Source organism: Octopus sinensis, linkage group LG1, assembly GCF_006345805.1.
Source record: "Octopus sinensis linkage group LG1, ASM634580v1, whole genome shotgun sequence".
NCBI classification, from domain to species: Eukaryota; Metazoa; Mollusca; class Cephalopoda; order Octopoda; family Octopodidae; genus Octopus; species Octopus sinensis.
The window spans coordinates 112,656,571-112,684,284 of record NC_042997.1 but is presented as its reverse complement, the minus strand read 5'-3'; the positions used below and the strand labels follow the sequence as shown (position 1 = coordinate 112,684,284).

The following is a 27,714-nucleotide window of genomic DNA, read 5'->3' as shown; positions in this document are numbered from 1 at the left end:
TCTTACTGACACCATTACCTCTCTCTCTCTCTCTCTCATATATATATATATAAGAACACAAATGGGGCTTCAAATTTCTGACTGCTGTTTTGGTAGAATTTTGTTGATGTATTCACAGATTACATCATAGCATATTGTCTATAATGAATCCAACCAACATTCAGTATGTTGGTTAGATTCATTATCATCAAAGTATTATCTCACCTGTTCATACCTGTTGAAAATTTTACCTGAAAATGATGCTTTATATGCTATGATGTAATCTATGAATACATCAACAAAATTCTACCAAAATGGCTGTCAGAAATTTTAAGCCCAATTTACGTTCTTTTTTTTTTATACCTATGCCACACTTAGAACCAGCCCTGAGTCAGATCTTTGGTTTAAATTAGATTTGGTACTTACATGTCTACAATATCTTACTAACACAAAATACCTTCATGGTTGGTTTACATCACTATGAACCCTTTCCTATTGCACCTAGCCTTTCTGGTGTCCAATGTGTTGATGTGCCTAGATTCTATTCAATCCTATATATATATATGTAAAAGTGTCCAGAAGTTTTCAAGCCGATCGCACGTGTCTCGAGGTGTGCTGGAGAATTTCTATTTTGGATATATTTGGGATACTTAAGTGTGCTCATGACTTAGTGTTTGCTTTTTTCCATGGGTAAGTATTTCATTTATTTCTTACTGTATTTATCGCTGACGAGGAGAAAATTCTTATGAATTAACTCTGAAATTGGTACCAATACGATAATAACAGAATTTTTTCGAAATTTCTGTCAGCTTACTTTGAGACGCATACTTATAGCGATAAATTATATAGTTATTGACGAATTGTCTATTTTCGGAATATTTGGCATTAGAATTTATTTCTTTTGCCCTTGTTTATAAGTTGTTTATATATATATATATTGACGTAAGAGAAGCGAACGAAGTTGACTCCCAACATAAAATCTCAGACATAACCTTCACTGCCACTGACATCGTAGCAGCAATAAATGTGGTCAAATACTACTCTGCTGTAGGCCCTGATAGATTCCCCGCTAGTCTCCTGAAGGAATGTAGACACCAACTTGCAGCCCCTCTGACCAACCTCTGGAGAAATTCGCTAGGCGCAGGTTATATACCGAAACAGTTTCTATCCCAGTCGGTCATCCCGGTTTTCAAACAGGGGAAACAGATCCCTCGCAGTTAACTATCGCCCAATCTCACTCACCTCCCACATCATTAAAGTGTTTGAAAGAGTGTTAAGATCAAGGATAGCTGACTTCCTGGAGACCCACAAACTCCTAAATGCAAATCAGCATGGCTTTCACTGTGGCAGGGACTGTCTAACACAGCTCTTACACCACATTGAAGATGTACTCAAAGCCCTGGGAACAGGTTCGAACTCTGACATCATATATCTTTACTTCAGTAAAGCGTTCGACAGGGTTGACCATAATATCCTACTCTCAAAATTGGCAAATGTTGGAATCCGTGGAAAAGTTCTACACTGGATTAAGTATTTCCTGGCGAATAGAACACAACATGTTGTAGTTGATGGAGTCCACTCAAGCCCAGCAAAAGTCACCAGCAGTGTTCCCCAGGGGACTGTCTTGGGTCCGCTACTCTTCATAATTTACATAAACGACCTTTCCAGTGTCGTACATTACTGCAAAGTGAAAATATTTGCTGATGACACTAAGCTCCAGCAAATCGTCAATGAAGAAGCAGACCGAACTCAACTCCAGTCTGATCTATATGCTGTGAGTCAATGGGCAGACAGAAACAAAATGTAACTGAATGAGGGAAAATTTGAGCTGATGCATTTTGGAAGAAATTCCTCACTAAAACAGCCATACTCTCTTCCTTCAGGGGAACCGCTCACAGCCTCTAACAATTTCAGAGACCTGGGTGTAATTGTTGATGACGATCTCAGTTGGAGTGCACACATCAACAAGAAGGTCGATATAGCTCGTAGGATGAGTTCCTGGATCTTAAGAAATTTCCGGTCCAGAGAACAAGGTGTCATCATACCACTTTTCTCCTCCTTTGTACGGCCACACCTCGAATATTGCTGCCCACTGTGGTCTCCCCATACAAGACAAAACATCTCCAGTATTGAGTCACCCCAGAGGGCACTCACTAAACGAATTGAAGGCATGGCTGCTCTCGATTATTGGGATCGCCTTAAAGCCTTGAAACTTTACTCTCTCCAGCGTCGCCGTGAGCGGTACATCATTTGTACGATATGGAGAATATACTGCCAAATTTGCCCAAACGACCTTAACATTAGCTTCAAGGTTCATCCAAGACTGGGACCACGGGCCATATGTCCCCTGTCCAATTCAAGATCACAACATACATGTACACTGCAACATAATTTCTTTTCCTCAACAGGCCCTGCCCTATTTAACATTGTCCTGAGGGAGATCAAAGAGGAAAAGGATCCCATCAACTTTAAACGGAGTCTGGATAGATTCCTTCAAAGAATACCAGATAAGCCACCCATAATTGGATACAACTCACCCAACAAGAACTCACTACTTGAATGGACCATAAACAAAACTTGACTTAAACAGGATTCGAATAATCCTATCAGGTGGTGCTATTAAGTTAGACATGGCCTGGACCAATCTTTGGTCGAAACATATCTAAATTTATCTAAGTTTATATACATATATATTCACATCATCGTCTGGTTTTTTTTCTTGTAATATAATTACCGAAATTTTTTATTGTTTTATTAAATATTAAAGTTTGTCATTTGTTTAATAATTAAGGAAAGTCATTAATGCTTGTAAAGATAATATTTTTTATTTCCATATTAAAATGTTTGCTCTTCTTTTTGTAGAGGATCTGTAATTGGTCCAACTTTCCATTTTGATGTGGCACAACTGGAGTTTGGCAATGTATCCTATGGTAAGTCTGTTTTTGGCTGTAATTTTTTGTATTTTTTTATCTTTTACTTATTTCACTCATTGGGCATAGGCCATACTGGGGTATTGTCTTTGAAGGGTTTATTTGAACAAATTAACCTTGTTTTTTTAAGTCTGGCATTCATTGGATTGGTTTCTTTTGCCAACCTACCAAGTTATAGGGACCTTCTTTCCTGCTACGAGGTGGTATCAAAAAGTTCCCAGACTAGTTATGTTTAATAAAAAATAACTTATTTACCAAAATTTTAACATCATCATCATTATCTCCTTTGAAATAGTCACCTTGTGCAGCAATACACTGGTCCCAGTGTTCCTGCCACTTTTGGTATCCAGCCTGGAAGTCATTTTCCGTAAGCAAGTCGAGGACCTTCTGCAATTTGTTCTGGATTTCGACAATGGTGTTAAAATGGTGACCTTTGAGCTGCATTTTCCATCTTAGGGAAGTTATGGAAGTTCACAGGTGCTAAATCTGGTGAATAGGGTGGGTGTGAAAGCAATGCCATGTTGTTTTTGGCAAGAAACTCATGGTGACAGGGTGCATTGTTGTTGTGAAGAATCCAATTCTTTGTGCTCTACAGATCCAGTTGCTTTCACCGAATGTCCTCCCTCAATCACTTCAAAACATCACTGATTGTCCTCCGACGATCCTCAGGCACAAGCTGATGAATTTTCTCCACATTTCCGGGGTCAACATTTGTGGTAGGTCTTCCATGGACATTCTTCTGCTTTTGAAGCACCCATGCCACTTGAAACATTGCATATGCCCCATTGCCTCATCACCAAAAGCTTTCCAAAGAATACTCAATGTCTCTGTAGCAGACTTCCCAAGTTTCATGCAAAATTCCACGTTGGCTTTTTGTTCCAACTTCCTGTCCATGACTATCTCGGACTACAGCATACACATGATCACAAAAACACAAATTTCACAACTTGCAAAGTGAACATAGCAATGTCACTCTGCACACTGCCTCATGCTAGCTCTCACTGTGCACACAACTGTGTGCTGCCATCTGTTGGCATGCTACATAACTAGTCCAGGAACTTTTTGATACTACCTTGTACATGTTTCAGTCATTAGACTGTGGCCATGCTGGGGCATTGCCTTCAAGTATTTAGTTGGATGAATCGACCCCAGTACTTATATTTTTAAAGCCTGGTGCTTATTTTATCGATCCCTTTTTATCAAAGTGCTAAGTTATAGGCACATAAACACACCAACACCAGTTGTCAAGTGGCAGTGGGTGACAGACGCAGACACAAAGATGCACAAATGCACGCATGAATGCACACACAAACGCACGCACGCACACCGAGGAAAAGAAATCCTTCAAAGGGGTGTGTTAAACATCCAATTTACTGGTATGGTTTATAAAAAACATATTGGGCTTCTTTCAGTCTCTGTCTATCAAATGCACTCACAAGGCTTTGGTCAACCCAAGGTGCCGTGTAGTGAGACTGAACTCAGAACCATACGACTACAAAGTGAGCTGCTGAACCTTGTAACCATGACTTCAATTATGTGAGTTTGGCTCAGACTATACTGTAAGATTCAACAAATTACTCCACACCCACCCTTCACCTTGTTGAGGGGTGGATGTACAGATCCCATTCATTTCATACACAACATGTAATATGACTGAGCTCCACTCATCTCACTCGTGATATGTAAATATGACTGAGCTCCACTCATCTCACTTATGGCATTTAATATCACTGAGCTCCACTCATCTTACTCGTGACATGCAAATATGACTGAGCTCCACTCATCTCGCTCGTGACATGTAAATACAACTGAGCTCCACTCATCTCACTGGTGACATGTAAATATGACTGAGCTCCACTCATCCCACTCATGGCATGTAATATGACTGAGCTCCACTCATCTCACTTGTGATATGTAAATGTGACTGAGCTCCACTCATCTCACTCATGGCATGTAATATGACTGAGATCCACTCATCTCACTGGTGACATAAATATGATTGAGCTCCACTCATCTCACTCATGATATGTAATATGACTGAGCTCCACTCATCTCACTCATGATATGTAATATGACTGAGCTCCACTCATCTCACTCATGACATGTAAATATGACAGCTCCACTCATCTCACTTGTGACATGTAAATATGACAGCTGCACTCATCTCACTCGTGACATGTAAATATTACTGAGCTCCATTCATCTCACTCATGACATGTAAATATTACTGAGCTCCACTCATCTCGCTTGTGACATGTAAATATGACAGCTCCACTCATCTCACTCATGGCATTTAATATGATTGAGCTCCACTCATCTCACTCATGACATGTAATATGACTGAGCTCCACTCATCTCACTGGTGACATAAATATGATTGAGCTCCACTCATCTCACTTGTGATATGTAATATGACTGAGCTCCACTCATCTCACTTGTGACATGTAAATATGACAGCTCCACTCATCTCACTTGTGACATGTAAATATGACAGCTGCACTCATCTCACTCGTGACATGTAAATATTACTGAGCTCCACTCATCTCACTCGTGACATGTAAATATGACAGCTCCACTCATCTCACTCGTGGCATGTAATATGACTGAGCTCCACTCATCTCACTCGTGGCATGTAATATAATTGAGCTCCACTCATCTCACTCATGACATGTTATATGACTGAGCTCCACTTACACTCAATGAATAGTATGACTGAGTATCAGGATTCACCAGCAAGGCCAATCAAGACAAGGTCAAGCTTCCGCTGCATTGATCTGCTGTTTATTCTTTCCAATAAGTTGAACAGCCATAACATGATAAAACAACTAAGTGACCGGCAGTCAGTTTGAACCCTTGTTCTTTAAGCCCATTAATCCAACACCCTATTGTACCACTGAGCCAATTTGTTCAAACATCCTTTTACACTGGAAATTCATTGGATGTTTTACACTGCTAAACACAGCCGTGTGGTTTTAGGTTCAATCCCATTGCCTGGTACCTTGAACAAGAATTTTTTTGTTGTATCTTTGGGTTGATAAATACATTGAGAGTTAAATTCATAGATGAAAACTGAATGAAAGCCTGTTGTGTTTACTCAGCTTTGTATAATATGAAGGAGCCATGTATCTTGTCTGCAGCAAGGCCCCTCTGCTTGTCCATCTATCATACTTTAGTCTTTCAACACATGGCAAATAACTCACCTCCCGCTTTTCGCCCTTAGTTGTGGGTTTTTTTTCCTTGTGTTGCAGATTTCTTGGCACTCTCACTTGTGTTTGGTGCCATATAAAAAGCACCCAATACACTCTGTAAAGTGGTTGGCCCCAAGAAGGGCATCCAGCCATAGAAACTGTACCAAAGCAGACATTGGAGCTTGACACAGCCCTGCAGCTTGCTGGATCTTGTCAATCAGTCCAACTGATGCCAACATGTAAGAGAGACATTATCAAATGATAATGATGATGACTGTCACATTACATGCAGATTATATAAGTCATAAGGAGAACATCATCATCATCATCATCGTTTAACGTCCGCTTTCCATGCTAGCATGGGTTGGACGATTTTGACTGAGGGCTGGTGAACCAGATGGCTGCACCAGGCTCCAATCTTGATCTGGCTGTGTTTCTACAGCTGGATGCCCTTCCTAAGGCCAACCACTCCGAGAATGTAGTGGATGCTTTTTACGTGCCACCGGCATGTATTTTAATATTAGTTTCAAATTTTGGCACAAGGCCAGCAAGTTTGGAGGAGGTGGTAAGTTGATTACATTGACCCCAGTACATGACTGGTACACATTTTATCAGTTCTGAAAGGGATGATGGGTAAAGTCAGCCTTGGTGGCATTTGAACTCAGAACATGAAGATGGACGAAATGCTGCTAAACATTTTCTCCAGCATCATAATCATTCTGCCAGCTTGCTGTCGTAGAAAGTATTTCAGTCTTAATTATTGCTTTTTTCTCTATATTTTATCAACAGATTTTAATTATTTTGGTGATTAATTCCAGGCTTCCAGTACATGAAAACCTTTCAAATGCACAATACTTCATTGATTCCAATGAACTTTCGGCTCCATGTGCCAGGAGATGGCATTGTTGACAGTATTCCAAGTATAAAAGGAAATTTTTATCCAAAGAGAGCTGATAAACAAACCTTACCACCCAAAGAATTTAAAATCATCCCATCAGAGGGCGTTGTTGAAGCAATGAGTTCTCTCCAAGTGACCGTTCAATTTGTGTCCAACACTGTGTCTCGATATGAAATGGCTCTTGTCGTGGATGTCATTAATGTCGCAGATCAAGTGTTCTCAATGCCTATTACTGCCAGGTAATCATAAATGAGTGCATTTAACCCTTTAGCGCGTAAACCAGCCATATCAGGTTCAAACATTCTTTCTTGTTTTATGTTGAGACTGACCAGATTCAGTCTCTCACACCTACCCTACAATGTTATTCTAAAAATAAACAATCACATCAAAATCGCAAAACTACGAGATAGTGCATGATTAATTCAAAATAATGTACATCAATAAGTATTTCATTTGAGAGAGTAACCATCATCATCATCATCATCATCATTTAACGTCCGCTTTCCATGCTTGCATGGGTTGGACGATTTGACTGAGGACTGGCGAACCAGATGGCTGCACCAGGCTCCAATCTGCAGAGTTTCTGCAGCTGGATGCCCTTCCTAATGCCAAAAGGTCTAAACTTAATACTGAGTCTTAGAAGGACTTCCTCCTGCTTCCTGTAGGTGGTGCCACTTGCCACCACATACTTCTTGAGCTATCTCTTCTACCTTCTCCCTCTTACATATTTTTTCCATTGACCACACCTTTACCTCCATCCCTAATCACCTCTAGCTTTTCTCTCACATGCTCTTATAAACTTATCCACCTACCCCCCTCCTCCTCACTCTGTATTCTCTCTTATAGTCACCTTTTTGTATCAAGCGTTGAACCTCATGGAGGCAAAGTGGTTGAGTTCCTTTTGAACGTTGGGCCTCACAAAGGTAATGACCAACACCTTTGGCATTATGTTGTGCTTGAGAAGAAGACCCATCAAGTCAAGTAAAATTGCACTTGTGGCAGATACCAGTGTCATGCAAATGGCACTCGTGCCAGTGGCACGTAAAAGTGCCTTTTGAGTTTTGGGCCTCACAGAGGCAAGGACCAAGATCATTTGGTATTATGTCAGGCTTCGACCATTGGACCTCACAGAGATAATGTCTGAGTCCATTTGGCATTATGCTGTGCTTGAGAAGAAGACTCATTAAGCCAAGTAAAACCACAGTTGTGGCAGATACCAGTGTCACACAAATGGCACCCATGCTGGTGGCACATAAAAGCACCCATTACAGAGTGGTTGGCATTAAGAATGGCATCCAGCCATAGAAAACTATGCCAAAACAGACTGGAGTCTGGTGCAGCTTTCCAGCTTGCCATCCCTGGTCAAACTGTCCAACCCATGCCAGCATGGACAATGGACGTTAAATCATGATGATGATGAGAGTATGCTCTGACATTTGTCACCAACAACTTCATCTTCTTTCCCACTACTCTTATCCACTCCTGTATAAGGCATGGTGGCCATTTATTCCTTCTGCAGTGAGACATTTGTGCCAGTCTTTCTATCATACTTTAACCACTCAGCACCTGCCATGATGCCACCTCTCCCATAGGGTGCAGTTGGGGTGGGGGCTTCCTTTTCTTTCTATATTTAAGCGATGAGGAATTATTTACATTATTTACATTTGATGGATATTTGTCCTCATCTTGTTTGTTTTTAGCACAACATTTCAGCTGATATACCCTCCAGCCTTCATCAGGTATCTTGGGGAAATTTCGAATCTTAGGAATGAGAACCCAGGTTCAAAATTTCCCCAACACACCTGATGAAGGTTGGAGGGTATATCAGCCGAGATGTTGTGCTAACAACAAACAAGATGAGGAGAAATCTTCTTTTCTTTGTCTAGTAAATTACTGGGTGACCTCACTTGTGCTGGTGTCATGTAAAAACCACTCAGTTCACATTCTGTAAAGTGGTTGATGTTAGGAAGGGCATCCCACTGCAGAAACCCTGCAACAAACAGATATTGAAGCTTGAGACTATCCTCTGACACATTGGATCCTGTCAAATTAGCCAATGTGTAAAGTAGGCATTAACCCTTGGCCATTCAGATTACTCTGTCAAATATAATATTTATTCTCATTGTTTTGAATTAATCATGCCTTCATCTTGAAGCTTTGAGATTTAAATGATATGTTTGTTTATTTTTAGGACATTGTAAGCTGGGTGTAAATGGTCACATCTGGCGAGTTTGCTTGTAAAACATTTAGAATCTTTCAGCCTGATATGGTTGGTTTAAATGCTAAAAGGTTTAATAATAATAATAATAATAATAATGATGATGATATAATAGTGATGATGATATAATAATAATGATGATGATGATGATATAATAATAATAATGATGATGATGATATAATAATAATAATAATGATGATGATATAATAATAATAATGATATAATAATAATGATGATGATGATAATGATGATATAATAATAATAATAATGATGATGATGATATAATAATAATAATGATGATGATATAATATTGATGATGATGATGCCGGCGATGACGTAGTAGTATAGTCAATGGAGAAAACACTTTTTGTAGTATTTGAAGCACTTATGTTATGGAAGAGACGCTTAAAAGAATACAAAAATCTCTTAAATTCATTTTCCTCAGACAAAGTCTTAAAATTCAAGTTGCAAATATTTCAGAAATTGCAAACTTTTGTTTTTAAAGATTACAAATGATTTTATCATCAAAATATTAGATTTGAAAGATTGCAGTTTCTCACAAAACCATAATTTTACAACTTCTACATATATTCTCTCTCACTTTCACTTTCCTCCCTTTCTCTCTCCCCTATTTCTCTTTCTTTCTCTCTTCCTCCTCTCTCCCTCTTTCTCTCTTTCTGCCTCCTTCTTTCTCTCTCTCCATGTGGTATTCCTACAGGTATCAGCAAACATGGACCTCCTTGCCAAAGTCTGAAGACTCCTGATTTTTCTTGGAATCACCTCACAGTGTGGTTCCCTGTTGCCTTCTACTTTCTCCACCGTATTTGCTCTGCTAGTCTCCTGCCCTTCAGAGTTTACCCTTGAGGCACGAGGCATATTAAACCCATAGGCAGTTGGGCACTGGTTTACATGACATCAGGGCATGCCTACACATCCAGTGGGCCTGTGTGAAATATCTAGAGTCCAGCCTCTTTCTGGACCTTTGTAACCTGTCTAGGACCCAGCCCCCTGTCTGGGCCTGTGTGACATGTCTAGGGCCCAGCTCTACTTTGAATCTTGTATATTTTAGTCACAGGATCATCTGTTATTTGACCCCTAACTGAGACCCTTGACAGTACTGCCTCCCCAGGCCAGAGTGAACCTGGCGGGTGTGATGACTAAGGAGTAACCCCAGACTCCCTCAAAACTCCTGAACTTCCAAGCTGGAGCTTCTCCACTTGATGCACTTCAATGTCGTGATTAAGAATATCCATTTATTTGCCAAGATTTAGCCACTAATCTCTTAATCCTCAACACTTATAAAAACACACAAAAATTTCTTAATCTTTAAAGAATATATTAAATTAATTTCCAGATGCTTGGTTCCCACAGTCGTTGTAGCGAATCCAGTTTTGATGTACCACCGATGTTTCTTGAACTATCCTTACACACAGTATGTCAAGCTGCAAAACCTCTCCAATCTCCGAGCTCGTTATGATCTTGAGCCGCAAGACCCTGACAAATGGTCAAGCATTTCATACTGTAGCAGTGAACCATCAGTAAGTTACTTTTGTACTTAGGATTGTCCTGGCACATCTCGGCCATCATCTCTCTCACGTATCACTCTATTTATCTTACTCTCCAACCCACTCTACTTTGTTTTGCAACTGGGGTATCCCTGTATCTACGTTACAGCAAGTGCCAGAGCAGCCAACTGGCTTCCGTGCCGGTGGCACGTAAAAGGGCATCATTCGAGCGTGATTGTTACCAACGTCGCCTACTGGCACCTGTGCCAGTGACATGTGTAAAAAGATTCAAGTGAGGTCATTGCCAGTACCGCCTGACTGGCCCCCGTGCCGGTGGCACATAAAAAGCACCCACTACACTCTCGGAGTGGGTGGCATTAGGAAGGGCATCCAGCTGTAGAAACTCTGCCAGATCAAGATTGGAGCCTGGTGCAGCCATCTGGTTCGCCAGCCCTCAGTCAAAATCGTCTAACCCATGCTAGCATGGAAAGCGGACATTAAATGATGATTATGATGATGATACTGTAGCAATAACCATTTTAGCCATTTTGAATTATGGCACGAATTGGCAATATGACATAATGTCTTTGCCGAAGAATTATCATTTTCGTTTTTTCCATTGGTTAATATAACTGCTCATATAAATATTCTAAAAGTTTCGTAAAGGATAATTGTCATGGATTTTGATTCTTTTTAGTCAAGTTGAGCAGTTATAAAAACCCTGGATTTTGGGAAAAATATCAGTGTTTGTTGGATGTCACTGAACTCCACGACACTCACTCTTTTGAGACATCGGTAAATTTTCATGCCATGTCTAAGTTAATCACAAATCTATTTTGATTTGTTGGTTAATGTATTAGCTAGAATTGAGAAATTAGTTAATGAAATTATAGTTGTTCTTCACGACAAAGTTATCTTTCCTACTGTAAATAATATAAAATGTTATATTTATATAATAAAAATAATTAAAAAGAAAATGTTTCTCTTCATGTTTGTTTTTCAACTGAGCATAAATAAGTATGCATTTCTGTAATCCTTAATTTATGTTTTCTTATAGCGGTTTAAAGGACACAAAGAAAATATTTAACATACATGTCGTTAATATTCATAGCGTTTCATGCATATATGTTTCTATGACGTTATAACTGTAGTTAGGGTTTTAGGTATAATGATAACACTTTAGTATAAGTGACGTTGAATCATTATATTCTCCCTTACTCAGAGAAAAGCCAAATAAAATAATATAACCTAAGAGAAAGCCTAAGGTAGAATAACCGAAAACCGCCATAATACCTATACCTGTCCCCTCTCAACTGGCACAAAACCACAGCCCATCTATACTACTCACCCCACTCCCAGTTGAGGGTTTTTGTCTTGCAAAGTACTTGGTGACCCTGTTGGTACTGGTACCACATAAAACACATTGGTGCTGGTTCCACATCAAAAACACTGGTGATGGTGCCATGTAAAAAACACCCAATACACACTGTAAAGTGGTTGGCATTAGGAAGAGCATCCAGCTTTAAAAACCATGCCAAAAATGACAATTGGAGCCTAGTATAGCTCTCCAGCTTGCCAACCCATGCAAGTATGGAAAAAATTGATGTTAAATTATAATGATGATCACATGAAACCAGGGCTGGCTGAAGGTACTGGCAACTTGGGCAGTTGCCCGGGGTGCCATATGCTTTCAGGTCTATATTTTCAGTTTTTCTCTTTGTGAAAGTTTTTAAAAATTATACTTGTAAGGGCACCAAAGTTCAGCTTGCCCAGAGCACCAACAACCTTAGGGCCTGCCCTGCATGACATTGAGGCTTTTCAAGGATTTTGTCAACATGTTGCATATTTAGGGTAAGCCCGCAGAGCAAAACTCATTGCTCTCTAAAGCTGTATTATCTGTAATTTGGTAAGTTTCATAAAATTCACACAAATCACCATAATTATACCTGTTCCAGCTGCTTCTTCATAGCACTTGTTTACTGAATTATTAATTAGCAATTAATGATTAGTAATAGACACTGTAATGGTACTAATGACCTGGGGGACTTTGTTATCATTCACTGTTCAGTCTGGAGTCGAGCATCAGAACTCAGATACAAAGTAATTGCATGAAATCAATAATTCTTTTGAAGATTTTTCATAATGTAATAATGTGAGGACAAAAATCCAGTGGTGTGTGTGTATGTGAGCTGGCAGAAACGTTGGCACGCCGGGCGAAATGTGTAGCCGTATTTTGTGTACTGTTACGTTCTGAGTTCAAATTCCACCAAGGTCGACTTCGCCTTTCATCCTTTCGGGGTCGATAAATTAAGTACCAGTTACGCACTGGGGTCGATCTAATCGACTTAATCCGTTTGTCTGTCCTTGTTTGTCCTCTCTGTGTTTAGCCCCTTGTGGGTAGTAAAGAAATAGGTGTGTGTGTGTGTACAGGTACATACATATGTCTGTCAAATTATCTTAAATACAAGCTTAACATGATTTATTCGTACATATGTTTTACCATTCCAAACAACCATTGTTTGGAACTCTGCATGGGGTGTTCAGAGTGCAATTGGATGTTTCATAACACTAGATCATCAAACAACCACAATGGCATAACATAATAGGAACATTATCATCATCATCATTTAATGTCCACTTTCCATGCTAGCTTGGGTTGGACGATTTTGACTGAGGTCTGGTGAACCAGATGACTGCACCAGGCTCCAATCTTGATCTGGCAGAGTTTCTACAGCTGGATGCCCTTCCTAACACTAACCACTCCAAAGTGTAGTGGGTGCTTTTTACATGCCACCGGCATGAGGGCCAGTCAGGCGGTACTGGCAACGACCTCGCTCGAATCTTTTACACATGCACATATATATATATATATATATATATATGAGAGTGAGTCAAAAAGTAATGCCATTTTGTTTAGGACTGGTATAATTACCAATACAGGAACATGTATCATACATCAAAATGAAGCTTGTCCTCTGTGGATCACATCTCTACTTCTCAACATTGTCACCGTTTCTCTCAATAGCAATGTTCCACCTTCGAATGAGAGCATGTATCCCTGCTCCATAAAATTCTGTTGACTGTTCTTGGAGCCACTCCTTCACTACAGTTTTCACTTCCTTGTCACTGGAATAATGTTTGCCTCTCAAACCCTCTTTCATGGCGCCGAAGAGATAATAGGCTGAAGTCACTAAATTATTCCAGTAACAAGGAAGTGAAAACTGTAGTGAAGAAGTGGCTCAAAGAACAGTCAACAGAATTTTACAGTGCAGGGATACATGATCTCATTCGAAGGTGGAACATTGCTCTGGAGAGAAACAGTGGCTATGTTAAGAAGTAAGGATGTGATCCACAGAGGACCAGCTTCATTTTGATGTATGATACATGTTCCTATGCTGGTAATTATACCAGTCCTAAACAAAATGGCATTACGTTTTGACTCACTCTTGTATATGTATATATATATATATATATATATATATATAAAACTGTAGTTGTGTGAGTGTCTGTCTCCTATGATTTAGATTCCTAACTACTCCCACATTTTGCAGTGCAGTTTAACCAAATTCGGGTATCTTATAGTCGTGATTCATATCGAGCCCGTCTGGGTATTAGCGCGCGTCTACGATGAGCCTACGATTTAAAAAATAATTTAACATCATTTTTTTCCATTTTAACGCATATTTTTCCGTGTGTCGATGGCGGCGGAGTTGGCGTCCATGGTCACACCTGCACCTGTGTTGCTTCTCCCCCTTCTTCCCTCCCTCGTGAAGCTGTGGGGAAGGGAGTGTAAGGAAATCAACGTCGTAAAGCATTGTCAAGGAGACCAGCGTTCTTTTAGAACGACTTCATTGCTTGAAGACACCAAAACAGAAATGGCTAAGAAAGCGTCTACGATGAGTCTACGATTTTTAAAAAAATTTACCATCATTTTTTCCATCTTAATGCATTTTTTCGCTATTATATAAGGGAAGTAACTCTCTAAAAATGTCTACAATGAGTCAACGATTAAAAAAAAAATTACCATCATTTTTTATTCCATTTTTAATGCATTTTTTTTGCTAATTTTTTTGCTATAACTCTCTAAAAATGCTTATATAGTTATTTCCCTTACAAACACGAGCAACGCCGGGCGATACTGCTGGTATATATATATATATCTGTCTGTCTGAGAGGAAATATCTTCATTGACATATTTCGTTCAAAACCACTGAATATCACAACAAAATGAACAATGTTACAACAGTGACATACTAAGATGACAGATATATTTTGCCCTGCTTTTGATCCATTTGTCATCTGCTAAATGTATATACACTGATGGCTATTTTAATTTAATGCTGTTCCAATTGTAGTCACAGAATTTTATTAAAGCCTAGCAAACATTCTGCAATATCAGTGAATACATTTTTTGCTGGTTTTAGTATATCAAAGCAGAAATTTCGTCCTTCAATTTTTGTTAGGTACTGACCTCCATGTTATATACTTCTCATGGTATTTTCGCTGCATAATGCCATGTTTCTCGTTTCTAGTACAATCAATTCAACCTGTTCTTCATGATATTGAAATTGTTTATGTATCTTAAGAATTCTTTATTGAATATTTTCCTGTTTTAGGGAATCCTTGAAGCTTTTAGCTCTTTTGATGTACCGCTGACTATAAAAACTGGATGTCTCAGAGAGTTGGTGGCTCCAGCCTATTTTAAAGTCTTTGGTAGTTCTGAATATATTACAGTAAGTCATTTTACTTGAAATTATTCTGATATTTCAAAACTAAAATCACACACACACACACACTTTTATGTTAATTTGTTGCCATGTTCTATTTTAATGATAAAATTATTTTGCTCAGTTCTTCATTATTTTAAAAATTAATTGAAGCAACGGTAGAATATTTCGAAAGGTTAAACAGAAGCTGGTGAATGGCTGATAAAAGACTTATTCAGTGATGCTAAAAGACCTTCAGCATTTTTGATGATTTCAGAAACGTGGTTTGTCCAGTACTGATTATTGCTGGCAATGATGCCAATAATGGTAATAATTTTTTCTTTTAGGTTGAGATTTCATGTTATGGGGAAGGACCTGTGGTACATGTCGCACCACTTGAGGTTGACTGGGGTACCATTACTGTACTGAAGGACGTAGAAAGGAAAATCACTTTGTTAAATGAATCTCCAATTCCTGCTACCTTTGAAGCAAGCATGGTGAGTTGTGCAATTTTAGAAATATTAATTAATACTACAAGTATTAATATTTTAACGTAGCTGGTGCCATGTAAAAAGTGCCCGTATTGGTGCCACATAAAAAGCACTGGTGCTGGTGCCATGTAAAAAGCACTAATGATGGTGCCATGTAAAAAGCACTGGTATTGGTGCCACATAAAAAGCACTGGTGCTGGTGCCATGTAAAAAGCACTAATGATAGTGTCACGTAAAACGCACCTATATTGGTGCCACATAAAAAGCACCGGTGTTGGTGCCCTGTAAAAAACACTAGTGATGGTACCATGTAAAAAGCACCTGTGCTGGTGTCAGATAAAAAGCACTGGTACCACATAAACAGTACCTATTGCACTGTGGTGTGGTTGGCATTAGGAAGGGGACCCAGCTGTAGAAACCCAACCAAAACAGACGATGGAGCATGGCCTTGTCAGCTCCTGTCAAACCATCCAACCCATGCCAGTATGGATGATGGATGATGATGATGATGTGTACACACGTGACAAATGATGATGATAAATGATGTACACACACACACAATGTCAACATCCAGAATTTTTTTATGAGAAAAATATGAGTCATTATTTAGAAATGTTTCCTGATTTAAAGCATAAAAATATTTTGGTTTTAGAAGATCAATATTGCTTTAAATAACTTGGTATAATTTCTCTTTCATAGTTGAAATTATGAAATATGTTTTATATGTTTTGAGAATTTTAATAATTTATATTAACAACATGGGAATCTGTTATTTTCATATATTTTTTTTTTACCAAAATTCAATAAGGACAACATGAAGTTTTTTTCATCTTTTTACTTTGTTAAAATTTTAATAATTTGTGTATTCTTTTCATTTGTATTTTAATGGCCTTCTCTAAATTGTTATTTTGCTTCTGTCTCAGCAGAGCCGACCAAACTCATTCTTTCATGTCAGTCCAAAGGATGGAGTGATTTTGCCTGAAGAAAAAATGATTCTAACATTGACTGCCAACATTAATGATATCATTAAGTATGGATTCAGAATTTTTACACTTTCATATTTAAAATTCATATTATATTTCATACTTTGAAATTGTTCTTGTCTGACAAATAATTTGATCTGAGGCTGTGTGTTGAAACTAAAACATATACACAGTGTGGAAGACACATTTTAGCAATTCATGCAAAGACTGTTCATTTAGTCATTATTACCTCTGCCTTAGCAAAGGTGGATTCATATGAAAATTTCAGGGATGTTCGATCTCGTGACTGGCATGAACTGATTTGATTTTGGGATCATTTCAGTACCAGACAAGGATTCTGGATTATTTTTGTGAGAGCAGTCAAGTTTATTTCAGATATTCTCATTTTAAAAATCATCTCCCGTTAATTGTTGAGAGGACATTGGTGTTGCCTTGGCAGAGGATTGCACTCTCTGAGTGCTCTTGTTTTGTATTAAAATTGTCGTCACACTATCTGTAATTTCCCTGTCTAGATTTCACCATTTTCTGTATAGACTAACAATTTCTTGACTGTTTACTTCTGATGAGGAGCCTTCGTGCCCAAAATATAAATGTTATTAATCTTTTTCAGTTTTGCATTGTGAGAAGCTCTCCCTCTTCGTAATTTTGTTATTTCACTTCTTTATCATAATGCTCCAAATAAACTACAATGTTCTTCCTTCAAATTTTAGTTTTGAAGACAAAATTAATATTAAATTTGGAGACAATTCAGAAAGATTTGTGATCTTGAAAGCATTTGGTGAAGGCAGTACCATTGTAGCTGACCCACCACTGTCATCTGTCTTAAACCTTGGCCCACATTTCAGGTAAGTAAATTTTAATGAGCACTCTTTAGAGCAATTGATTTGTGGTGCATCTGAGCACACTTGTGGTGCACCTGAGCACTGTATACAATAATTCATTATTATAAAATTCATTACTCTGCTTGAAGGCAATACGAACTGGTATTGTTATGAAACTTAGCAAAATGAAGTCGATTGGAAGAAATTTCATCTGAAAATGCAATATATTTTGATAAATTTTGTATTATAATTGTATTATAGTATACTTGAATACACACAGACACATACATATAGATAGATACAGATATAACATGTATATAGGTATAAATATATCATAAGCTGACATTGAAGCTTGATGCAGCCCTGCAACTTGCCAACTTGTGTCAAATCATCCAACCCATGCAAACATGGAAAACAGATGTTAAATGATGATGATTATGATGAGGATATATATATATATTATATATATATATATATAGGTATGTGTATTTTTCTCTTGTTAAAAATTAACACGGAAAAAATAGAGTACCTGGATGGCAAAAAATCACACAAGTAAAAAGGTTATAACTCCTTGTTTTAAAAGTAGAAACTTCGAGATTATGTGAAATATTTTGTATAATATATATAAATAAATAAACGGAGTTAAACACAGAATTTGAATAACACCTGCGTTTAACTCCATTTATATGTATATTATAATATATATATATATATATATTATATATAAGGGCTTAGTAAAATAAATTACTTTGCCACATACTGAACTCATTAGAAATAGCAGCTAAAGAAATTTCTTCAGTATTTCTAATACTTAAAGAAGATCTCTCTCAGATAGTGTTTGCCTAAACTAACTCACAAAAGTATGGGGGGAAAAAACATTAAAAAATCAAGTGCAAAGGTTATTTGAGAACGTACGTTTCTAGATTAGTCAATTCGACATTTCTTTCTTCAGCTCAGAATTCTTGAATCGGATTTGGAACACTTAAAGTCGGGAGCATACCCTTTCGGCTTCTAATCACCTATAGAATTCTGCTCGAACTAAAAGTGCTATCAAATTCGAATATGCAAGCGAAGAATTTCTGCTCTCCCCTTTCCACCAGCGTGGGTTAAAATTGACAAACACCAAGTATTAACAGTGAAGACCGCAGAATTTAGCTAAGAGAGATGAATTATAATTTCAACAATTGAGGGTAAAATTAATTAATTATTAATCAGTTTCACCAAGTGTTCAGTATGTAAAGGGACCATTATAGGCGAATTCAAAATATTACATTATATATAAGGGCTTAGTAAAATAAATTACTTTGCCACATACTGAACTCATTAGAAATAGCAGCTAAAGAAATTTCTTCAGCTATTTCTAATACTTAAAGAAGATCTCTCTCAGATAGTGTTTGCCTAAACTAACTCACAAAAGTATGGGGGAAAAAACATTAAAAAATCAAGTGCAAAGGTTATTTGAGAACGTACGTTTCTAGATTAGTCAATTCGACATTTCTTTCTTCAGCTCAGAATTCCTTGAATCGGATTTGGGAACACTTAAAGTCGGGAGCATACCCTTTCGGCTTCTAATCACCTATAGAATTCTGCTCGAACTAAAAGTGCTATCAAATTCGAATATGCAAGCGAAGAATTTCTGCTCTCCCCTTTCCACCAGCGTGGGTTAAAATTGACAAACACCAAGTATTAACAGTGAAGACCGCAGAATTTAGCTAAGAGAGGTGATTAGGTGATTAGAAGCCGAAAGGGTATGCTCCCGACTTTAAGTGTTCCCAAATCCGATTCAAGGAATTCTGAGCTGAAGAAAGAAATGTCGAATTGACTAATCTAGAAACGTACGTTCTCAAATAACCTTTGCACTTGATTTTTTAATGTTTTTTCCCCCATACTTTTGTGAGTTAGTTTAGGCAAACACTATCTGAGAGAGATCTTCTTAAGTATTAGAAATAGCTGAAGAAATTTCTTTAGTGCTATTTCTAATGAGTCAGTATGTGGCAAAGTAATTTATTTTACTAAGCCCTTATATATAATGTAATATTTTGAATTCGCCTATAATGGTCCCTTTACATACTGAACACTTGGTGAAACTGATTAATAATTAATAATTTTACCCTCAATTGTTGAAATTATAATTCATCTCTCTTAGCTAAATTCTGCGGTCTTCACTGTTAATACTTGGTGTTTGTCAATTTAAACCCACGCTGGTGGAAAAGAGAGCAGAAAGAGCTTCGCTTGCATATTCGAATTTGATAGCACTTTTAGTTCGAGCAGAATTCTATAGGTGATTAGAAGCCGAAAGGGTATGCTCCCGACTTTAAGTGTTCCCAAATCCGATTCAAGGAATTCTGAGCTGAAGAAGAAATGTCGAATTGACTAATCTAGAAACGTACGTTCTCAAATAACCTTTGCACTTGATTTTTTAATGTTTTTTCCCCCATACTTTTGTGAGTTAGTTTAGGCAAACACTATCTGAGAGAGATCTTCTTTAAGTATTAGAAATAGCTGAAGAAATTTCTTTAGCTGTATTTCTAATGAGTTCAGTATGTGGCAAAGTAATTTATTTTACTAAGCCCTTATATATAATGTAATATTTTGAATTCGCCTATAATGGTCCCTTACATACTGAACACTTGGTGAAAAATGTAATTATTATAATAATTTACCCTCAATTGTTGAAAGTATATATATATATATATAAAGGAAGACAAAAAATGGGACAAGAATGCAAAACATCCAGACAGTTGATTAATACAAAAAGGGACAAGAAAAAACAAGGACAGGTCATTTGGAGTTTTCTTTTGTCAGTCGACTTCCAGATTATCTTTGCAGTTTCAGCTGGTTATACTCGAGACAGCTCCAATCTGGCCAGCCCCAAGGAAAATCTAAGCTAAGGGCATTAGATTCCTCGGAAGAAAGCAGCAATGTGTACGAAAACAAGGACGGAAAAAAACCCCGGAGAAATGTTACACAAATACAAATGCAAACAACAGGTGTCTTTCAACTAAGGACGAATTAAATTGAGCTGGTGTGTGTGTGTGAAAGTGAAGCCTTATGGCAGGGACATAAGAGATGACAGGCATGGGAAGGAATATAGATGTTGCATGGATGGTAGTCAAACCAAGAAAGAAAGGTCAGGCTTGGTCGAACACTGGTCATGTGGAAGGAGAGGAGAAAGGTAGACACAGCAGGATAGAAGAATTAGGGAGGGATGAGAAAAAAGAAAAGGGACAGAGTAAAGTGAAAGAGGAAGGAAGGTGAGAATGAAGGAAAGGCCAGGAAATGTGAGAGAGGGGGAGCGAAAGAAAGAAGAGTGGAAAGAAGGAAGTAAGTGTGAAGGGGCTGATAGAAAGAAAGAAAGAAAGAATGAGAGTGTGGTACAAAATTTATACATATGTACTTACATATAAGAGACCAAAGTGTACGTATGCTGCCATATGTAAATAAAAAAGAATACAAAAAATGAGACAAGAACGCAAAACATTCACAGTTGATACACAAAAGGGACAACAAAACAGTACGTTATTTATATATATATATATATATCATGTACTGTTCCGTGATGATAAGATCACCAGAAAAGTCCTCCATCTGGTGAGATGAATAGCATTTAATAGACACAATACATGTCTTTATGTACTACTAATAGTTTCCTGTGCTGAGAATATGACAAATATTCTATTATAACATGTGTAACATCTCTGGACAGTCATCAGGCACAAATCACATAACATAACAAACTAAAAATTGAACAAGAGAAGAAACGTGAAAAGTCAAGGAGGAAGCATGTAGAAAATGTTAAAAGGTTAAAAATATGGAAAAAGAGTTATCTCCCTTATACCTTAAATTATAAGGCTGGAAAAAGACCACAAATTAATCTGGTACTGGTGGAATTTTTCAATTCTTCAAAAGGAACTAAGGCATATACACATACACACACACATACATATATATACATATATATATATATATATATATATATATATATATATATTAACAAAACTGTCCAACGAATGGGAACGTGAAACTCTGAGTAACAGCATTTGTTATATTTCTGCTGCTTTTAAATATAGCATATTACTCTAGCTCTGGTATTTGAGTACTCTTTTTTCCACCTTGTTTCACATTTATGTGCTTACTCCAGTATATATATATATATATATATATATATATATATATATATATATAGAGAGAGAGAGAGAGAGAGAGAGAGAGGAGCACTCCGTCAGTTACGACGATGAGGGTCCCAGCTGATACAATCAACAGAACAGCTTGCTCGTGAAATTAATGTGCAAGTGGCTGAGCACTCCACAGACACGTGTACCCCTAACGTAGTTCTCAGGGAGATTCAGCATGACAAAGAGTGTGACAATGCCGGCCCTTTAAAATACAGGTACAACTCATTTTTGCCAGCTGAGTGGACTGGAGTAACGTGAAATAAAGTGTCTTGCTCAAGGACAGAATGCGTCGCCAGGAATTGAACTCACGACTTTACAATCGTGAGCCGAATGCACTAACCACTAAGCCACATGCCTACACACACACACACACACACACACACACACACACACACATATATATATACATGGATAGATAGATAGATAAATAGGTATCTCATATAAGGGCATCCAACCAAATAAAAATCTGCCTCAACAAGTCCCATGCAACTCATACAAGTGTGGAAAAGTGGATGTTAAAACAATGAGGAGAAGGAGTAAAAGGAGGATGAAATTTTAAAAGATGCTGGCAGGCAAGCCTGTCACCAAACATTTTGGACTTTGTAAACAATTCCATTCGCCACTCCTGTCCTTTCTCATAAGATTTTGGTGTGCTTTTTACCTTCCACAAGTACAATAGTAAATAATCCAAATGCATTTTGTAAGTCCATGTTGAGTACTGCAGGGACTCAGAGTTATTCTATTGCCATACTCGTAATACTAAAAAAGTAAACCAGCCATATTATACAACAGGCCTATCAGCTTGCATAATAGTGACAATCAGCTAATGGAAACACGTGTGTGTTATATAAGGCTTAAAGATATCAACTGCATTTTATGTATTTCATATTAATATATGTGTGTTTGTTTTGTATGTGTATATGTGTATGTATATATATGTGTGTGTGTGTATATATATATATAAAGTAGTTGTATACTGCCACTTTATGTGACAGTCCCATGAAGGGAATAATACTACTGCTATTTAGCCCTATGAAGCAGCAACGCTTCCTGTTGGCCTTGACACATTTCCTGTGTCCTTATGTTTGCAAGGGGGAGATAAGCACCTCCACCCAGCTAAGCCTGCAGCCAGACACTATTTTCTGAGTTTTTGCTCATCATCAGTCTGGAGTAGCATGACCTGCTAGTTGGAGATGCCTATCTAGCCTTTGCTGCTTCCTTTATATATATATATATATATATATATATATAAAATCCAAAATTTGGAATAAGAATGTAACAGACAACAATAAAAATATACAGACAGATGATACAAAGATGGATAGAAAAAAGCAGGACGGAACATTCGTGGCTTTCTTTCATCAGTCAGGCTTCCAATCATCATTACAGTTTCAGACTGTTCAAAATTGGTAGTAAATTTTTGGAAGAAAGCAAGCGAATACCAGCTTGTAAGTATGGATGGATGGATGGATGAATGGGTGGGTGGATTTATTTATTTATTTATTTATTTTACAAAAGACGAAGACAGGTGTATAAACAACAAACAGGTGTATTAGTTTAACGCTTGGGAAGGTGAGAAAGTCTTTTACGTTTCGAGCCTACGTTCTTCAACATGAGAAAATAAACAGAGAGAGAATAAAAAAAGCTTTAGTGGCTAGCGGTCGATCATGGCGATGGCTGGATGGAGATGGTCAGACAGGAGAGCTAGGAAGAAGGGGAGATCTTTAGGTGGTGGTGAAGGTAGGGGAGGACAGATCTGTAATCAGGCATGATTGAAAAAGGAGAAAAAAGTAGGGAGAGAAAGGCAAAAAAATGACGTACGGAGTATAGAGGATCAAACGAAATTCAAAAGACATGAAGAGAAAAAAAATACAAGAGGAGAAGAAAAGTAAAAACAAGGAGAGGAAAAAAGGAAGAAGCGAAGATGAAAAGAAAAAAGAAAGGGAATGAGAGAGAGACGAAGTAACAATGTATGGATTGAGAAAAAACAGAGTAAGAAAAAACAATAGGGAAAAGCAGAAAATTCAAAAGAGTTCAGAGGTCAGGGTGTATTGGAGCGATTTTTCATCAATGGAAGAGTCCAGTGAAATCCATGTGTATATAGGAGAGGTGCAGAAAATCCAGGTAGAAGTCCAAAGTATGAAATATTTTAGTACACAATTTACTTTTATGAATGGTATTAAATACATTGCTTCATATTCTTTAAGAAAAATATATTGTTTTCATAGTAAAAAACAAGATTGCTTTTATTTGTATCAAGCAGATGATATTCTTTCAAAATGAAGAATAAAGAATTAAATGTTGATTGTAAGAGATGAGCAAATTTTTGACTAATTCATCTTGATTAAAGAGCAATTTGTTTGTGTGTGCATGTGCATGCATGCATGGCCAAACAACTGCATGCGAGTGACTTACAGACCTGTAACAATATTTCTTTAGTAAATGAACTTTATTATTATTGAGTTTCCTTTAATTAGTAAAATATAATTCTGTTTCAGTAACAAAACTTTAAAAAAAAAAATAGTTTTCACTAACAAAGGTCGGCGCCAGCAACAGGTGAACTGGGTCATCCAAACAAACACCTTACAATTACCAAAACTTAGCAAACAGGAGGCACAACTAACAAAATTAAACGAGAAACAAGTTTCTGTAAAGGTTAGTGTTTTTCCTTTCTTTTTTCAGCTGCCGGTGGCCTGTAAAAAGCACCCACTACACTCTCGGAGTGGTTGGCATTAGGAAGGGCATTCAGCTGTAGAAACACTGCCAGATCAAGATTGGAGCCTGATGCAGCCTCCTGGCTTGCCAATCCTCAGTCAAACAGTCCAACCCATGCCAACATGGGAAATGAATGTTAAACAATGATGATGATGAATTTCTCTACTACCTTATGTACCAGTGAATGTTTCTTTCTTGCAGCCCTCACCCCCACCTTTTATGTGTACACCATCTCATTCTGCCAGTGAGAACGCCAACTATCTCTATCAATCACTGTTTCCATTCCTATGTATCTCCGACCTTGTCCCTGGCACTGTGCATCTCTCTCTCTCTTCCTCTCACACTTTACATTTGCCTCTCTCCTTTCATGCTCTTATGAACTTACCTACCCACCCACCCTGCCTGATCCTCTCTTTCACTTATATTCTGTTTTCTTCAACTTGAAATCATGTTCCAGCACATCTTTACCATCATCTATCGTCTTTCCCAACTGGAATGGCCACATATCTCCTCAACAGCAGGACACCTGTTCCTGTCTTTCTACTATGTTTTAATGTGAAATAAAGTGTCTTGCACAAGAATGCAATATACAGCCCAGTCTGGGAATTGAACTCACTACATCATGATTGTGATTCTGAAGCTGTAACTACTGAGCCATGCTCCAGTTCACTCATCTGTAGAAATGAGTTGCGATGTCACTGGTGCCAAGCTGTATCAGCCTTTGCCTTTCCCTTGGATAACATCAGTGGCATGAAGAGGAGAGGCTGGTATGCATGGGCGACTACTGGTCTTCCATAAACAGCCTTGCCCAGACTTGTACCTCGAAGGGGAACTTTCTAGGTGTAATCCAATGGTCATTCATTACCGAAGGGGGTCTTAACTATGTTTTAACCTCTCAGCACTTGGCTTAAAGCCATCTACTTCATAAATGCCTCCCACCTCCCTCAGACAAGTGGAGTTTTGTCCTGCAACTTACTTGGCGACCTCACTAGTGCTGGTGCCACAAAAAAAAGCCCCCACTATACACTGTAAAGTGGTTGGCATTAGGAAAGGCATCCAGCCATAGAAACCCTACCAAAGCAGTTACAGTCCTCTGGCTCATCAACTCCTGTCTAACTGTCCAACTCATGACATTACTGAGAAAGGGATGTTAAAAAGTGATGATGATGATGACAAAGTTATTTATAATAGAAGTTTGTCAATGAAGTTTGATAGCATCTTTTTATATCTTCTGTGAGAAAACTGTTTTTTGTTTTTTTAAGAAAGATCTGGATGGGTGGTTTTCCATTGGTTTTAATGATGTGAATTCAGGCTTTTGATCAACTGAAGTTACAAGGGTCATTCAAATCACTTTAAGTGGCTGAATATTCCACAGACATATATACCTTTAATTTAATTTTCAGGTAGAATCAGCACGATAGTGTGAATTACTGGAACAATTCATCCAGTGGGCTTCCATATAGTTTTCATCAACCCATTTTTACTTATAAGGTATAGGTTGACTTGAGGCTATAGAAAATGACATTTGCTTCAGCATCATCATCCTCCTGCTGACATGGGTTGGATGATTTGTCAGGGCTGACAAGGCCGGGAGCCACATCAGGCCCCATTGTTTGATTTGACATGGTTTGTACAGCTAGATGCCCTTCCCAACATCAACCACTTTACGCAGTGTACTGGGTGCTTTTTATGAGGAACCAGCACCCACAGGGCTACCAAGTAGTTTGCAGGACAAGGCCCACCCTCAGCTGAGAGAGAGAGAGAGAGAGAGAAGAGAGAGAGAGAGAAGAGAGAGAGAGTGGAACTGAAGAGAAGTCATGTGCCAGGCGAGAGGTTGGAGAAGGTTGGAGGGATAGAGATAGCTGTTTTACTATAGAACAGATACTTGGCTACCCCACTCTTCTATTTGTCTAACACAATGTACAAAATGTAATGGATTAGTTCATTTGCATCGCAAAACTCCAGAAGCCTTGATCTCTTCTCATTTCTAGAACCATCTCCACAATCAGCATGTACTCTGGAGTAGCTTTCATCATGCTGTCCAATATATTCACTGATGTCATTAGCCATGGTAACAATGTTGCTGTCATTTGTTGGCAAAAGAACCTCATAGAGGTAATACATTTGCTTCTCGGTTAATCCTGATTGTGGGGTGGAGGCAGAGATAACCATTATCGTTACCTTCTTTATAAGCAATCTCAGCTTTGGCCTAGTGGCTAGGGTGTTGTACTCAAGATTGTTGGACCATGGTTTTGATTTCTTAACCAGGCAGTGCATTGTGTTCTTGAGCAAAATATTTCATTTCACATTGCTCCAATCCACTCAGCTTTGAGTTCCAGCAATAGATAGGAAATTGACCCTGTGACAGACCAACATCCCATTCAGTGGGTGGGGAGTGTTGTAATCTCAGTGGCTTAAATACCATGGAAATCAGGTTAAACTCTGGCCTTATGAGTCCTGGGACTTATGAGTCTAAGCTTAATTATTCTCTCACTCTTGTTACTTCAATTACATTATCCATTTTTCAACCAGCAGAATACCAACTCCACCTAAACCAGCATTGTTACCTATTCAGAAGAATTTGGACCTCTGTTCTTTGATTGTGAAGAGGTTAGCTAAGGCTCTCCTCCATCTTACTTCTTGCACACAGCACACATCTACTTGCCTGTGCATCTCTGTAATCATTCCAGGCCTATCTGTGATTGTATCAACATTAATGGTGGCAGCCTTGGTTTATTTATTTTATTTTTACCTGTGAGGATTGTAGTGGGAGAGTTAATGCTTGACACATTTTTCCTGCACCTGAAAGGGAATGTATGATCACTCGATGGTAGAGAAGAGGTCTCATCCATCTAGCATTCAGTTGAGGGTTGGGGAGTCTAGTATTCGACCAGTTGTTAGTTAAAGTGTGTGTGTGTGTGGGGGTCTCATGCACTGGCAGCGGTCAGTTGTCACAAGCTTTTTAAAGAATTATATTTTTTTCTGTAATTAGTATTTGTTAATAATGGTTTACTTTGTGTTTGTACAGACTTCTACTTCCCCAGAAACTAAAGCATCAGTGTTTGAAATAATTCCTCATCGCTTCAAATTATTGCCTGGTGAAAG

At 38.1% G+C, this 27,714-nt stretch overlaps 1 protein-coding gene across 1 annotated transcript in view; it reads left to right on the top strand.

Moving 5' to 3' along the window:
* The window catches only part of LOC115220578 (hydrocephalus-inducing protein-like), a 175,731-nt gene that overhangs the window by 26,883 nt on the left and 121,134 nt on the right, over positions 1–27,714 (top strand). Inside the window, exons 11-19 of the mRNA XM_029790763.2 lie at positions 2,842–2,909; positions 6,916–7,234; positions 10,568–10,751; positions 15,335–15,451; positions 15,772–15,921; positions 16,842–16,945; positions 17,609–17,743; positions 24,393–24,549; positions 27,638–27,714. The exon at positions 27,638–27,714 is cut by the window's right edge and continues 33 nt beyond it. Of these exons, the coding sequence (XP_029646623.2) occupies positions 2,842–2,909; positions 6,916–7,234; positions 10,568–10,751; positions 15,335–15,451; positions 15,772–15,921; positions 16,842–16,945; positions 17,609–17,743; positions 24,393–24,549; positions 27,638–27,714 (1,311 nt within the window). The remainder of the gene's footprint in view (positions 1–2,841; positions 2,910–6,915; positions 7,235–10,567; positions 10,752–15,334; positions 15,452–15,771; positions 15,922–16,841; positions 16,946–17,608; positions 17,744–24,392; positions 24,550–27,637) is intronic.